Below are 16,559 nucleotides of genomic sequence, written 5' to 3'. Positions count from 1 at the left end.
ACATCATAGTAGTGTTCTGATTCTGATTCTTGTGTTGAAGACAAAAGTCAAATCATTTGTGTTTGATCTGGTGGAGAGTAAAAGTGGATAAGGTCAAAAACGGTTCATTGAGAATGGATGCTGGGAAACGGAGGCATGAAATGGATCATTTGGATGAAGAAAATGCTGATCTGCAATCAGAACCCAACAGATATACATCAACCGATGGTCTGATCACTCAAACTGGTAGGAATTTTTTTGCCTCATAGAAAATTGTGTTTTTATTATACAAAGAAACATAATTTATGTTGGTTGTGCAGCCAAAGCTGATAGGCAATAAATAAGTTGAAGCATTGACTGAAATTATTAACTGAACATAAATAAAAAATAATGATAAAATCAATAAAATGAAAAAAGCACATAATGAAATAACTAAAATTAACATGAAAACTAAAAATATAAAAATTAAAGCTTATTCAAAATATTAATGAAACTACTTGAATAGATCATTCTATAAATATATAATGCATATCATAAAGCATATGGCCTCCTTTATAAATTCACATATTTTTAATCTCTCCTACACCCAGTCCAGGGAAATGTATGTTAGACTTTGAGTTCATTCATTATTTTTATTGTAAATGTCACTGTGACTGTAATTCAGGCAGCAGATCAAATATTGAATGGAGCACCACTGTGGATGAGGGCAGATTCAGTGATGTGCTGCTGAAAAGAGCCCATAAGACGTCCTCAACGCTCAACCTGCTGCACACGGACGCTTCAGCCGTCAATCACGAGGAGATGCCCAGCTGCTCCTTCACACACCAGACACTCAGAGGTGTGCATTTCACACAGGGTTACCATACAAAACATTTATGTTAATTGAACTGAAATCAAACAAAATGGTAACACTCTAAAATAAGGTCTCATTTGTTATGCATTAACTAACATGAACTAAAAATAAGCAATATATACAGCATTTGGGTCATTGACGAATAAGGTAACATAATGGAGACATAATTCATTTTGAAGTTTTATTCAATGTTAATGAGATTATGAGATTTTTATAATCAATTAACACTGCTTTTGTCATTTTTTACAATATGGATGAAATTTGTCACCAAAAAACTCATTCGGTTTAACCAAAATTTCGGTTTCACCGAATGACGATATTTTCAAACAATGCAAACAGGCTGATATCTAGATAGCTAGCAAAAGGACAATCAAACATTTTATATTTTGTACAAGTTCTTATATATTACAACATTTTCCATGTTTTATAGCGGTTGTACCGAATGACCTGATGTTTGGGGACATTCGTATGAGTGAAAGTGAAAACATGAATTTTTCAAATAGTTAAGAGAGAGTTAGTTACTTTGCTTCATGACCATGTGGTCCTTTGCAGGTGTCTGAATGATGTCACATCCTGTCACATGATATTGACCACATGACTTGATCCAAAATGGTCCCTTCATATTGGTTACTCCGAATGACATCAATGAAATTCATTTTTCCAGACATTCTTTCTCATATCAAAGCAACGACTTCTACACGTAATTTTAATACCATGTTGCACTATGTTGATATATGATGTTATAAAATCATGCCCGAATAAAAAATATATACATTTATTACATTTTAAGATATTTTACTCACAAATGAAATGGATGTATTGGCCTTTGGACGGTTAAACCGAATGACCTTTTGACACTTCAAAATCTTTAAAATACCTTTATATGTAGCAAAATATAATTCAAACCTTTTGGATTCAATAGAAGAGATCTAGTTGTACTACCTTACATACTTTGGATACTTAATATTATTATTAAGGCCTTTGGACCAAAAATGACCCATCATGTCATTCATTGACCCATTTATTTGTGTATGTTCACAGTGCATTAATTAACTAATGCCAACTTTTGATCTTAAAAAAGTATTAATAAATGTTGAGATTAACATTAAGATTAATATATGCTGTAGAACTAATGTAGTTAACTAATGTTAACAAATGGATCCTTATTGTAAAGTGTTACCAATAAAAAATATATATAAACATATTATTTTATTTCAGTTAGTTGCAAAGGCAACATTTCTCTTCATTTAGTTTAACTTTAATGTACTAAAATAACTATGTGAATAATAGACTATATAGACTTTATTTATTTATTTATTAAATCAAAAACCAATAAAAAATGTATTAGGAAACTATAAAAATATAAACTAATTCAGAATATTAGTAAAAAAAATAATAGTATCTATAATAGCAAAACTGTTTCACACAGCAGTCAAAAGTTTAGACGCACAACTCTGACTATTTTCCATCTTAGAATAATAGTAATGTCTCGAAAACTCTGAAATAACACAAATGATGTAATGATCAAAGCGTGTGACACAAATGTAAAGTCTCTTACATTTGGGCTTCATAACCTGCACTATTTTCTTTCACTGCTCGAGTTCAAACAAATAATTATACTTTGTAACATTTTATTTTCATATAAATATTTTATATTTTTCTACAAAACTAATTTCATGCATTTAATCACTTCAAGTTGAGTTATTTTTCTATTACTTCAGGTTGATTGGGACACTTTTCCCAACTCACTTTTTCCCAACTCACTTTTTCCCAACTCACTTTTTCCCAACTCACTTTTTTGACAACTCATCTCAATCGCAAAAAGTGTCCCAATCAACCTGCATTCACCCTACTTTATTTCAGCTTTATGTAAAGTGTTTTTAATAGTTCTAGTTAACCCTGAGTGAACCCTGGAAAATGAATTTGAACTTTTAAAGCAAAAAAGCTTTAGCACAGTCCTTATCTGGTCTCCTGTGTACTCCTGGATAATCTGATTAATTCCCACAGATCACAGCAGGTTACTGGGTGAAATTGCCTTCCAGCTGGACCGTCGAATCCTCTCACATGTTTTCCAGGAACAGTCTAGACTGTATGGATTCACCGTACAGAACATCCGAGATAAAATAGAGCAGGTGAGCGGAACATGATAGTAAGACAGACTGACTACGAAAAGAAAGTTGAAGGTTTAGTTCACTTCAGAATTAAAATTTCCTGATAATTTACTCACCCCCATGTCATCCAAGATGTTTTTGTCTTTCTTTCTTCAGTCGAAAAGAAATTAAGGTTTTTGAGGGAAAACATTCCAGGATTTTTCTCCATATAGTGGTCCAAATGTCAGTTTCAGTGCAGCTTCATGATCCCAGACGAGGAATAAGAGTCTTATCTAGAGAAACGATCAGCCATTTTCTAAAAAAAATAAAAATGTATGTACTTTTTAACCACAAATGATCATCTTGCACTGTTCTGAAAAGCGCCACGCATTACGTAATCATGTTGGAAAGGTCACGTGTGACCTGGAATGTAAATTATCAGGAAATTTTAATTCTGAAGTGAACTGATCCTTTAATTTGCTTCAATAATATTTATACATGCAGACTATTTAAATATTTATATGGGGCTGCATGCTTGCAATTGCAATGTGTAATTTTGTGACACTTAAAATGTTTTTTGCTCAGTTTAATATGCAGAAACAACATATTTCCTCTTCAAATGCAAGTGGGATTATGTGGTTGTTCACTGGATGTTAAACAAAGTGTCTGGTGGCTGTAGATTCAGAGATGAACCTGTGGGATGTTTTGACAGTATCTGCTGTGTCTCATTCATTATTTAACATCAGGTCTCCATTCACCCCCTGAACGGGACGGTGGATGAAGCTTATAAGTTCCAGCTGTTGAAGCGACACACAGAGATCACGGACAGGCTTCATTCGCTGGGATATAACATGAGTCTCCACCCTGCCTTCAGCGAGTTCATCGTCAACACCTACGGGATCCTGAAGGAGACGCCTGACGCCCGGGAACCGGCCTACACCAACCCCGAGTTTTTGCGCAGGGTGATTGTTGAAACTGCCCCGTCCAGGTTGCTGAAGGATCTTCTGCTGCTGCTCAGCTGCTTGTGTTTCATGGCACGACTGGATGGACGGAGTCTGTTCCTGTGGTAGAAACGTCTCAATCCACACGTCCCTTCCCTGATTTGCTCCTTTCTGAAAATAAACAACTTAGAAATGCAAGAAAACACTGAGTCTGGAGGTGAATGGAAAGAAAACACATGTTCGAATGGCGTTAAATGTAACATTAATGTAACATAAGCTGGATGGGAATAACTTTAAATCATTGTTCTGACATGCTAATAGTAACTCTTCACTCATGTAGTGTATAAGAAACTATTGAAAGTATAACAATATCATGAATTTTATCTTTATATCTAGAATTTTTCTGTTTTTGTATATATTATAGTATTTACAACACTTTGTTAATGAATGCTGCAGCATACTATGTAGTATTAACTATAGTGAACTGATCAACTGTAATAAATACTGTAGTATACTTTAATTTCTTTACCTGCAGTAAATTGGTGTTTTGTATAATATACCCTATAGTTGTAGAAAACTTAGTACAGTATTGGGTAAAGTAATTTGTTTATCTTATAATTGTTATATTACCACAGCAACTATAGAATTACCACAACAAATTAATTCAAGTAGCCTACTTTAATATAGTATGGTTCAAAAACACTATAGTATTCACTACAAATTACTGTATTTTTTCATGTGGGCATACATAGCCAAAATAAATATAAATAAATAAATAAATAAATACATTTTGGCAGTTCTTGTGCTTTAAGATATGATGAATTATATTTTTTTAAAACTATTTAGTTGCTAGTCCATTTTATCTACCCACCATTAGCTAAAACAAAACTGAAATCTTTATAAACGTTAAACTTTAAAGGCATTTTCTGGGTCCCTTCATTACAATTGTTAAAATATTATTGAGAAAATGTAAATTTAAGTATGGACATGTCAACATATGAAAAAATACTGTAGTATTTACTATAGTATATGGTATATATTATAGTATTACAACAGTACTGTAGTATTTACTATAGTCTACGGTATATATTATAGTATTTACAGCAATACTGTAGTATTAACTATAGTCTACTGTATATATTATAGTATTTACAGCAGTACTGTAGTATTTACTATAGTCTACGGTATATATTATAGTATTTACAGCAATACTGTAGTATTTACTATAGTCTACGGTATATATTATAGTATTTAAAGCAATACTGTAGTATTTACTATAGTCTACGGTATATATTATAGTATTTACAGCAATATTGTAGTATTTACTATAGTCTACGGTATATATTATAGTATTTACAGCAATACTGTAGTATTTACTATAGTCTACGGTATATATTATAGTATTTACAGCAATACTGTAGTATTTACTATAGTCTACAGTATATATTAAACTATTTACAGCAATACTGTAGTATTTACTATAGTCTACAGTATATACTATAGTATTTACAGCAATATTGTAGTATTTACTATAGTGTACTGTACATGTTATAGTATTTACAGCAATACTGTGGTATTTACTATAGTCTACGGTATATATTATAGTATTTACAGCAATACTGTAGTATTTACTATAGTCTATGGTATATATTATAGTATTTACAGCAATACTGTAGTATTTACTATAGTCTACGGTATATATTATAGTATTTAAAGCAATACTATAGTATTTACTATAGTCTACAGTATATATTATAGTATTTACAGCAATACTGTGGTATTTACTATAGTCTACGGTATATATTAAACTATTTACAGCAATACTGTAGTATTTACAACAGTACTGTAGTATTTACTATAGTCTACGGTATATATTATAGTATTTACAGCAATACTGTACAGTATTACAACAGTACTGTAGTATTTACTATAGTCTACGGTATATATTATAGTATTTACAACAGTACCTTAGTATTTACTATAGTCTACGGTATATATTATAGTATTTACAACAGTACTGTAGTATTTACTATAGTCTACGGTATATATTATAGTATTTACAACAGTACTGTAGTATTTACTATAGTCTACGATAATATTTACAACAATAATGTAGTATTTACAGCAATACTGTAGTATTTACTATAGTCTACGGTATATATTATAGTATTTACAGCAATACTATAGTATTTACTATAGTCTACAGTATATATTATAGTATTTACAGCAATACTGTGGTATTTACTATAGTCTACGGTATATATTAAACTATTTACAGCAATACTGTAGTATTTACAACAGTACTGTAGTATTTACTATAGTCTACGGTATATATTATAGTATTTACAGCAATACTGTACAGTATTACAACAGTACTGTAGTATTTACTATAGTCTACGGTATATATTATAGTATTTACAACAGTACTGTAGTATTTACTATAGTCTACGGTATATATTATAGTATTTACAACAGTACTGTAGTATTTACTATAGTCTTCGGTATATATTATAGTATTTACAACAGTACTGTAGTATTTACTATAGTCTACGATAATATTTACAACAATAATGTAGTATTTACTATAGTATACTGTATATATTATAGTATTTACAACACTTTGTTAATGAATACTGTAGTATTAGTGAACTGATCAGCTGTAATAAACACTGTAGTATACTTTAGTTTTTACTACAGTAAACTGTAGTGTATTCACTGTAGTATAATAACCCTATAGTTGTAGAAAACGTACAGTATTTTGTAAAGTTATTTGTTTATATTATATTACCACAACAAATTAATTCAAGTAGCTACTTTACTGTAATGTGGTTCAAAAACACTATCATTTTACTATAAATTACTATAGTATTTTTTCATGCACTGTGCAAGCAGTAACACCACAACATCCAAAAAAAAGTAAAGTCAGTTTCCGCAGAAAGGCTTTGCGGAAGCGCGCGTACACGCGGGGATGTGAACGGGCGCGCGCATGACCCATTATACTGTATGCGTGGTAGAAACCGCTGGAGGGACACGAGCAGCAGCAGAGAGACTAAATGAGCCGAATTCACTGAATCAGAAAGGTGTCCACCACACACGGACGGACCACAACAGCAGCTCATGTTCAAAAGAAAGCCTTTCGCGCGCGACAAACCGCGTCAGGTAAGTGCCTAGATATGACAGGTAAACTTTACCAGCTCGCGGCTGCTGCCATTATCCGCCCTGCTAACCGGGATCTGGTCACCAGTGACACGTGATTGTAGGTAGATTACGGAAAGCTGTAACGGGGTTTAGACGGGAGAGAGAGAGAATGGTATGATAATAGTATGATAATGTCGCGCAGATGCAGGATGACGTCTGCACACGTGTGGAGTTCATGTTTTGGCATTGAATCTAGTGCATATTTTGACCTGTTTCCTGCAGTGCAATTACATGCGTCTGATTTCATTATTGATCACTGTGCATTAGTGTCGTAAATGCTCTCCATCAATACACCAATATGCATTAATCCAGTGGAGTATGCGGTTAAACTGCAGATCCTTGCTGTAAGTCTCTAATCTCTAGTGCACTATTGGCTCCAGAACAGCATACTACAGTTTCTGCAGTACATAGTCATCACCAATTAATCAGGGATGCCTCTTGGTGCATTTCTGCCAGCAAATGCACCAAGATCCTCTTAAATATTTGATATATTTCATAATATCCTGTTGTAGTTATGGACAGTGTTGTTTTGCTGACATATGGGTGAGTTCCTTCATTCAGAAACTCAATGAGTCTGACATAATCCATGAGACATGATATTTGATACAGACAGTTGCGAAAAGTGGAAACACAATTGTGGAGTGGAAGGAGGCATTTATGTTTTTGCTTTATACATTTGTCTTTACATTTAACGCCAAGGTCATGGGTTCGATTCTTTGGAAATGTATGGATAAAAGAGTCTGCATAAATGTGCAAGATTTATGACCTACATTTTGAAAACCGCCAGTTGAGAACTGAAACACTCCTCAATTCATGGACATGAGTAGAGAAATGAAAATAAAATCCAACCAAAGGTTATGAAAACATGTTTCTCCTGTTCAACAGGCTACGTGGAGAATGGAGATCATTGTGTTTTTCAAAGCCATTCATGAAAAAACTGCATTGAAATGAAAAGGGATAGTCAACCAGCCATTCACCAACTGACTAGGAGGTGTATATAGAGGTCTACTCGTTTATCTATATTATTTTTCACATTTTTAATATTTTTATTGAGAGATGCAACTTCTCTGAGAGGATTTTAGCTTTATCTTTCTGGGCTTTTATTAAGACACTAGTCAGTTGTTCAAACTTCAAACCAGTGTTATTTTAGTATCATTGAGATACTATTGTAGTTTTAAATTTTTGCAATTTTTAACTATTATTCTAACATAATAGTCAGAATTGTGTGTCTGAAGTTTTGACTGCTGTGTGAAACAGGGTTGTTTTAGTATCACTGAGATACTAAGTTTTATTAGAATAGTTTTTATTAATATTTTTATATTTGATATTCAAATTTTTTTAAAAGTTGTATTTATTTTATTTATTTTGTTACTTCAGTTTTAGTTTTAGTAATTTTAGTACTTCAAGTTAAACAAAACTTTTTATATTGTATTTTCAGTTCAATTTAATTTTATTTCAAGTACATTTTTTTAATGGTTTTAGTTAACGATAATAACTCTGATTCAGGGTATTTTATTTCAGTTAATGTTTAAATTTTTTTTTTATGGTTTTAAATGGAGTTAAAAGAATAGTTCACCCAAAAATGAAAAATATCCCATAATTTACTCAGCCTCAAGCCATCCTGGTTGTATATGACTTTCTTCTTTCAGCCGAAGAGTTATATTAAAAATCTCAGCCAGAGTTATATTAAAAAAAATCCTAGCTCTTCCCAGCTTTGTAATAGTGTCCGAGTTTTTGAAAAACATTTTTTGTAAGCAAAAATATCTTATATTAAAATAAAATAAAACGCATACAGCCGTTGCCAGTGATTATACTTTATAAAGTTTTAAAAGGGTCCTTGATTATTATTTCACTTTTTTAACTTTAGTTAGTGTGTAATGTTGCTGTTTGAGCAAAAACAACATCTGCAAAGTTACAACAATCAAAGTTCAATGCAAAGAGAGATATTTTCTTTTACAGAAATCGCTTTACAAGGACTACAACAAACGGCTGGTAGGGACTACAACGAGCTTCTTCCCGGGTTGGTGACATCACAAACCCCAAAATTTGCACAAACCCCGCCCCCGAGAACACACAACAAAAGGGGTGAGGCCATGTTGGGCTGCTTTAGAGAAGAGGAAGAGTTGTTGTTTTACGCTGGACTGCTTCACAAACGAGGGTCAATTCAACGCTGGATTTGCACAAAAGATGAACATGACGGCACATGCTAGTGGATGAGTTGAATCAACTCCACAACAACTACATAAATTTATCCTCTAACCATTCAGAAACGTCCAGTTTCATACTAAAAGTTGTAACTTCTTCCTGAGTCTCTCCATCAGTGTCGACTCCGGTTTGAACGATGTAAGGCTGAACACCGTTACTGACAATCCTCATTTTGGCTGCGTGAGATTCTCCAGCTTTGTTGTTGTTGAGCTGTTAAAGCTCCGCCCTCTTCTGGAAAGGGGTCCGGGAGCAGCAGCTCATTTGCATTTAAAGGGACACACACAAAAACGGCATGTTTTTGCTCACACCCAAATAGAGGCAAATTTGACAAGCTATAATAAATTATCTGTGGGGTATTTTGAGCTGAAACTTCACAGACACATTCTGGAGACACCAGAGACTTATATTACATCTTGTAAAAGGGGCATAATAGATCACCTTTAAATATGGATATTTTTCTTACAAAAACCCCATCGCTTTTGCTTCAGAAGGCTTTTATTAACCCACTGGAGTTGTATGGATTACTTTAATGATGGATGGATGTGCTTATTGAAGCTTTAAAAAACTTCAATGCCATTACAAAGCTGGGAAGAGCCAGTGTATTATTTAATATAACTCCAGTTGTGTTCTGCTGAAAGAAGAAAGTCATATACACCTAGAATGGCTTGGGTGAACTATTCCTTTAACAATAATAACCCTGGTTCATACAATTCACTGACTAGTTGATTAGGTAAATAAATATATAGCTTTTCACTTTCCTCACATTGCAAACAGTCTAACATTTTCACCTTATTTGTCATTTTGCTACAGAGTTCAAGTGGTTATGTGGAAGATCTGAGATGAGAAAGCTTCTTTCCGTGGCGTGCGGCGCTGAGGCATGTCTTTAAGAGAGTCGCCTTTCCCCAACTGTTTTTTGGAAGGTCTCCATGCTGTAGGATGGGGTCTCATCTTCCCTTGTTTCTGGTTCCTGGACCGTCTCCTCGCCGTTTGCGTCTCCACCAGTCTGGAGCGCATGTGGAGGATCGAACAGGAGTGCTACCTCCACCCGCTTAAGGTCGTCTTTGGGTCCGTCCTGTTCTTCATCCTGTTTATAATTTCTACACCATTCGCCCTCCTGGGATTCGTACTATGGGCACCGCTTCAGGCCGTACGCCGACCGTTTTCATACCACCATCAGGTGCAGAGCGTTCACGCAGAGGATCGTAATGCTAGATGGGAGGAGACAAGGAAGGTCAGTTTTGGGTTTCTGACAGGCAACCTGTGCCTGTTGCCCGACGGAGTAGCTCGCTTCAACAACCTCGGGTATACTCAAAAGCGTGCATCGTTCATCGGGAAAAGCATCGTGCAGGGTGTCACTCGCCCGCACATTCGTATTTTCGTAGATTCTCCTAGTAGCTGCGGCACCATTACACCATCCAGCAGCCTGATCCCACAACCGACCCCGTCCTCATACGGATCTGTAGACTTTTCCGTCACAGATCAGAAGGACGGGACTGAAGCGGATGAAGCCAATGGCCCAAACCAACAGGAGCTTCCCAAACCCAACTGCAACCAGAACTCCAACCAGCACAAGCATCCGCCTCATCCTCTAAGAGACGGTGATGTGCTGATAGAGGTGTCCTCTTTGTTCCCGTCCTCTGTGGATATAGTTTGCTTCCAGGAGGTTTTCGATAAGAGAGCCGCTCTGAAGCTGGCGCGGGCTCTCGGGCCTCTCTACGGACACATTCTCTATGACGTCGGCGTTTACGCCTGTCAGCCTGCTGGAACTTGCTCCTCTTTTAAGTTTTTTAACAGTGGTTTGCTCCTGGCCAGTCGATATCCCGTTATGGAGGCTCAGTACCACTGCTTTCCCAACAGCCGAGGAGAGGACGCACTGGCTGCCAAAGGCCTGCTCGCTGTAAAGGTACGGCATTCAGTTTAATATTTGATCTAGAATGTTTTATACATTTTATATCGGTTTGGAAATGAAAGGCCCTGGTATACTCATGGCAAAGTTCTTTTTCGTTCTTTGCTTTAGTTTATTACCTGCATTCAGATTTATCATTTTCCTTCAGGTCAGTCCTATGTTCATAATAAAAAAATCTGTTTAAATGTCCAATGCAATATCTTGTCCTTTTAACAGTTAAGGGGTTTTCCTGTGACTGACAGCGCTAGTCAAAGCATTTGTCAGTTGTGTCTTGTTCTGTGTTCACAACAATTCAGTCTTTTCAATATAAAAGTCTTCGCTACTGACTGACCCACTCATAAAGACAGTCTTTACTGCCATCTAATGGCGTAATAATGTAACTTCTGTTGCTGTTCACGGTCAGGGACTATATTTTCCGGCGGAAGGAAGGCTTTTAGTTGCATTAATACATATTTTTGGCTTGAACTCTTTAAGTTCATTTAAGACTTTATTAATTTAAGACATTATTAGACTGCTCTTATGAGGATACTCAACAAAACAGGCATTTACATGAATAAAAGCGTGATCATATAATGTAACACTAGCCGAATTATGATGGGAAAAGCGGATACTGCGTTAATTGTATTAAATATTTTTAACAGTAATAAAATGAAAAGATTAATCGCATGTGTTAACGTGCTAATTTTTGACAGCACTAGTCTTTAATAATGTTCTAAAAAACATTAGCCCAAAAATGTTATTTATACATTGTTTATGCAACTTCTTTTATGCAACTTTTTAACTGTTACTACTTGTTTCAGAATGTTCAGAACATTCAGAACGTTCCAAAAATGTTTGTTAAATGATAAAATGGAATGTTTCCTTAATGATTGCACAAAGAAAAAAAGCTTAAAAAAAAAAAAAAAAAATGTTGATTTTGAAATGATTTTTTTGAACGTTCAGAGAACATTCAGAAATAACATTTTCATAACTTAATGGGAACATTAGCAGAACATTCTTAGAACATATATTTGTTAGCTAGGATACTGATAGCGAACATCCAGACACTATTAATGCTGATGAATATTTAATACAGAATGCAGTTTCAAAGCTGCTTCACAGTTGAACAGAGTCAATACAAGAAATGTGTGCTGCGCACTTTCCTCCCAATAACAAAATAAACACAACTATGACAGTGGTGAGAAAACATCTGATTATAGCGACATGCTCCAGTCAAGTCATGTCACATTTATTTAGATTGCTTAAAAAGCAAGCAGCTTTACATTATTAAACATGAAAAACAGTGTCTGTGTCACTTTCAATTAGAATTTCATCTTCAGTTTCTACTATGAAGCAGCTCTCCAGTGTGTTCATGTTTTACTTGCATCTGAGCCACACCTGCCATGTAATTGCCACGGACAATGGTAGTTCGAAGGTGTTTACCAGCGGGAAGTTAGTTTGGAATTTGTTTCAAACTCCCAAAACAAACTCAAAACGAGCTGTATTTTGGCCTGATTTTGTTCGAAATTAAGTCACACCAGTTTGTTCTTCTATTTTGCCTGAAGTATAACGGGGCCTTAAACTAACTAAACTAAAAAGTGTGCCTAAACAAAATTGTTTTCTCATAAGGTGGAAATAGGGTTACAAAAAGGTCAAAAGAAAATGGTTGGGTATATTAACTGCACTCATCTGCACGCTCCTGAAGGCAAGTGTGTTTTAATTGTTATGATGCATTAATAGTTCACAGATAAAAATAATGTTTGTGTTTATTTATTCATTCATGATGTTCCAAACCTGTATGCTGTTATTTACACATGTCTTTTCTATAGAGCAGGGATTCTCAAACTTTTTGTTGTCAGCCTAACTCTTTCTGAGCTGAAATATTTACTATATATTTTAATAATATTTCAACAATTCAACAACACATTCACGTTTACAGTTCTCTGATGTCAGTTAATGCTTGCATTACATGCAGATAAACACATAAAATATTTTATCTTTTTAGCATTTTATTTAGATTTTTTGACTTTTTTTTTTTATCTTTTTAGCATTTTATTTAGATTTTTTGACTTTTTTTTTTATCTTTTTAGCATTTTATTTAGATTTTTTGACTTTTTTTTTATGATTTAATTTGAGTTATTAGCTTTTTATCAACTCACAAACTCCAGTTAGAGAAACTCTGCCATACAACAAGAGTTCATAGTGACCATCTCTTAAGTGCCATAAAAGCATCATACCAGAAGTCCATCCATCCACATGACTTGTGTTTTATAGTATGAGCCATATGATAGCTTTATATAAAAATTAAATCACTTTTGCACCAAAGCTCTCAGATCTCATATACAGGTTTGGAACAAAATAAAGATTAATAAATAATGACAGAATATTAATTTTTGGATAATTTGTTTAATGTAATCCAATTCAATTTGATTGTTTTTTGCATACTTGAGTCTTATTGTTTTGCCGTACGTTTGAATCATGTACAAATTAATAATATTAATAATTGCAAATAATATAATTGCACAAATGTGTCTAATAATATGCTTTGAAGCATATCAAATATTAAGACATTTGTGGTGTTTGATCAGGGGACGGAGAGATACGCTTTGAGCAGCTTAACATGTTGACCAAATGGATCAGTGAGTTTCAAGCAGTGACCAGACGAGAAGATGAAATGGTGATGTTTGACGTGCTTTGTGGGGATTTTAACTTCGATAACTGCTCTCCTGGTATGTACTGAACAACAAAACATATTGTACGCCTTGATTAAAGATCAATATTTCTGCAAAGGAAGTTCAGAAAAAAATGCCTCATTAAATCATCATTTTCATGTGTCTTTTACATGTTTTTACTAGACGACAGGTTGGAGCAAAGCCATAGTGTGTTTGAGGAATACACAGACCCCTGCAGAGCCGGACCTGGGAAAGAGAAGCCCTGGGTCATCGGTAACGCTCTCATTTGCTTCTTAAGCACATTTTAACACACTTTATGAAATGAACATGCACATTTTGGAGAGGAAAGCTGCCATTTCTAAAATCTTATTGTGGTTTTATTTGTAGGAACCCTGTTGGAGCAGCCAACGCTCTATGATGAGAACATGAGGAACCCAGACAACCTGCAGCGGTGAGATATATTGATATATTAACTTTTTTTTGTTCACCAGCCATTGTGGCTGTGGTTTTCCAAAATTACTAGCCACTCAGCATTTTCACTGGCCACAATTTTGACATCAGTACCATGGGGAAAAACTGCCATAAAGATATTATAATTTGGCAGCAGGTATATTAGTATATTATTACTGCTGTCACTTTAAGACCTGATGCACTGATCCATTATACTGTTACACATGCATTTTCTTTCTCAACTTAAAACTTTTTCATGTGAACACTCGTCAAGACCAGCATTTTGACATTATTTTGTGTGTATTTGACTGTTTGAGTGCAATAATTGGCAAAAAAGAACTCATAAGATACTGAGAGGCAACTTCATGTATATCAAGTTTATGATGATATAAAGCCTTCACAAACAGAAATCTGCATTGTTTGACCTGGTTTTGATTCAGTCAGAGCGTTCTGTAATCAGTCTTTGATCTTGTCTGTAGAACTTTGGAAAGTGAAGAACTGCGCAAGGACTATTTATCTCCGCCGGTGCCGCTCAGCGGCGTTCCTCTGGTCTACCCTGAGCCTGATCAACCCTGGGTGGGTCGACGGATCGATTATCTTCTGTATCGAGAGAGCTCTGTCTCCAGTCACTGCAGAACGGTGCGTTTCCTGCTGATGCTGACGTGTTTGTGTTTACTATGAGGTCTCATTGGTTAATATTTGACAATGCAATACATTTGCTACAGTTTTTTTTAGTTTTAGTTCACTTCAGAATTCAAATTTCCTGATAACTTACTCAACCCCATGTCATCCAAGATGTTTATGTCTTTCTTTCTTCAGTCGAAGGTTTTTGAGGAAAACATTCCAGGATTTTTCTCCATATAGTGGACTTCAACAGTTACCAACGGGTTGAAGGTCCAAATGTCAGCTTCAGTGCAGCTTCAAAGAGCTCTACATGATCCCAGACGAGGAATAAGAGTCTTAACTAGAGCGATCATCATTTTCTAAAAAATAATAAAAATACTTTTTAACCACAAATGCTCGTCTTGCACTGCTCTGTGATGTGCAACGCATTATGTAATCATGTTGGAAAGGTCACGTGAGATATAGGCGGAAGTACCACTGTAGGGCTCATTTTCTCCTCCAACTTCAAAATCATCCGACATCGTTGTTTTACCCGTTTGACTTAGTCTTTGAACGTACTTTGTAAAAACTTGCTCTGTATTTCCGCCTACGTCACACATGACCTTTCCAACGTGATTACGTAATGCGTGGCACGTCACAGAGCAGTGCAAGATGAGCATTTGTGGTTAAGAAGTATATTATTTTTTTTTAGAACATGAGCGATGGTTTCTCTAGATAAGATTCCTTCATTTCTTTTCGACTGAAGAAAGAAATACATGAACATCTTGGATGACAGTAAATTATTAGGAAATTTGAATTCTGAAGTGAACTGATCCTTTAAAATGATGATGCAATACACTTGCCTTGAAAGTACTTTGAGATTTTAAAGGGAAAAGAAAACTGTACTGAAGTATTTAAATATTTGCCTTTTTCCTGTGTAGGAGGTGGAAGAGTTTACATACGTGACTCAGCTGGCTGGCCTGACGGATCATATTCCCGTGGGCTTTAGACTTTCTGTCTCTCTGGATTCAGAAGAGATGTAAAACATCAGGCCATGTGTGCTTTCCAGTGGACCAGGCTGCTGACACTTTAAAATATCTACGATAATGTAATGAATGCTTTAGAGGAATAGTTCAGCCAAAAATGATTATTCATTCACCCTCATATGGGTTTGGAATAACATGAGGGATGAGAGAACCATTTTGTGAAGAATTATTTTTTTTTTAAGGATCAATAAAAGAGGAGGCCTATCATTTTTAAATGCTTGCCATGTAAAGAAAACACCAAATATCACTTTATGATTCACTATTTGAAAAAGGAAGCAATAGTTCTGACACTCTTGTCACTCTTTCCTATGCATATCTTCTCTGTACAGTGCCAGTAATGTGGATAGATATTACAATACACATAGTTTAATTTCTGTTTTTTTTTTTTATGACACTTTTTTTTCATGACAACACAGAAATGATTTTGGAAATATATTTTAATAAAAAGGTAGAATTCTTTTTCATAACAAGTGTCTCTTTACATTTTTTGTGGTGATATTTGCAGTTCTCTCTGAGATGGGTATTTAAACCCATGGTATTTAAATATGTTTATATAAAAGCTTCACAGTATTATCACCTGTACCTGCTCTTTCTTGTAAGAACATGTTTGAAATATTTTATTTAAAATCTACAATTT

The 16,559-nt window shown here is 34.8% G+C and overlaps 2 protein-coding genes across 4 annotated transcripts; both read left to right on the top strand.

Moving 5' to 3' along the window:
• Nucleotides 1-113: 113 nt before the first annotated feature.
• Nucleotides 114-4,086, top strand: LOC137029666 (speriolin-like protein). The gene is made up of 4 exons (XM_067399316.1): nucleotides 114-225; nucleotides 644-817; nucleotides 2,840-2,964; nucleotides 3,669-4,086. Exons 1-4 carry the CDS (start codon nucleotides 114-116, stop codon nucleotides 3,990-3,992), a joined length of 735 nt encoding a protein of 244 aa, XP_067255417.1. The 3' UTR covers nucleotides 3,993-4,086.
• A 2,793-nt stretch (nucleotides 4,087-6,879) lies between these two features.
• On the top strand, nucleotides 6,880-16,502 carry smpd5 (sphingomyelin phosphodiesterase 5). Of its 3 annotated transcripts, none has more exons than XM_067397248.1 (9): nucleotides 6,880-7,022; nucleotides 7,947-8,052; nucleotides 10,077-11,169; nucleotides 12,781-12,856; nucleotides 13,740-13,880; nucleotides 14,007-14,096; nucleotides 14,211-14,274; nucleotides 14,753-14,912; nucleotides 15,818-16,502. In XM_067397248.1, the coding sequence occupies exons 3-9, from the start codon at nucleotides 10,144-10,146 to the stop codon at nucleotides 15,917-15,919; spliced, it is 1,659 nt and encodes a 552-aa protein (XP_067253349.1). In that variant the 5' UTR covers nucleotides 6,880-7,022; nucleotides 7,947-8,052; nucleotides 10,077-10,143; the 3' UTR covers nucleotides 15,920-16,502. The 3 variants fall into 3 exon arrangements, with proteins under 3 accessions (XP_067253349.1, XP_067253340.1, XP_067253335.1); XM_067397239.1 differs by having other exon boundaries at nucleotides 7,947-8,064; XM_067397234.1 differs by lacking the exon at nucleotides 7,947-8,052.
• The last annotated feature ends 57 nt before the right edge of the window (nucleotides 16,503-16,559 follow it).

The sequence above is a fragment of the Chanodichthys erythropterus genome, chromosome 2, assembly GCF_024489055.1.
Source record: "Chanodichthys erythropterus isolate Z2021 chromosome 2, ASM2448905v1, whole genome shotgun sequence".
NCBI lineage: Eukaryota > Metazoa > Chordata > Actinopteri > Cypriniformes > Xenocyprididae > Chanodichthys > Chanodichthys erythropterus.
Note: the sequence above shows the minus strand (reverse complement) of the source record. Positions and strands in the feature narration are given on the sequence as shown.

Bases quoted from the DNA above. Each gene is read 5' to 3' on its own strand.
- LOC137029666 (XM_067399316.1), top strand. From the start codon at position 114: ATGGATGCTGGGAAACGGAGGCATGAAATGGATCATTTGGATGAAGAA. The intron at 818-2,839 runs GTGTGCATTTCA...TAATTCCCACAG, and splicing joins CACACACCAGACACTCAGAG to ATCACAGCAGGTTACTGGGT. The intron at 2,965-3,668 runs GTGAGCGGAACA...ATTTAACATCAG, and splicing joins TCCGAGATAAAATAGAGCAG to GTCTCCATTCACCCCCTGAA.
- smpd5 (XM_067397234.1), top strand. From the start codon at position 10,144: ATGTCTTTAAGAGAGTCGCCTTTCCCCAACTGTTTTTTGGAAGGTCTC. The intron at 11,170-12,780 runs GTACGGCATTCA...TTTTCTCATAAG, and splicing joins AAGGCCTGCTCGCTGTAAAG to GTGGAAATAGGGTTACAAAA. The intron at 14,097-14,210 runs GTAACGCTCTCA...TTTTATTTGTAG, and splicing joins AGAGAAGCCCTGGGTCATCG to GAACCCTGTTGGAGCAGCCA.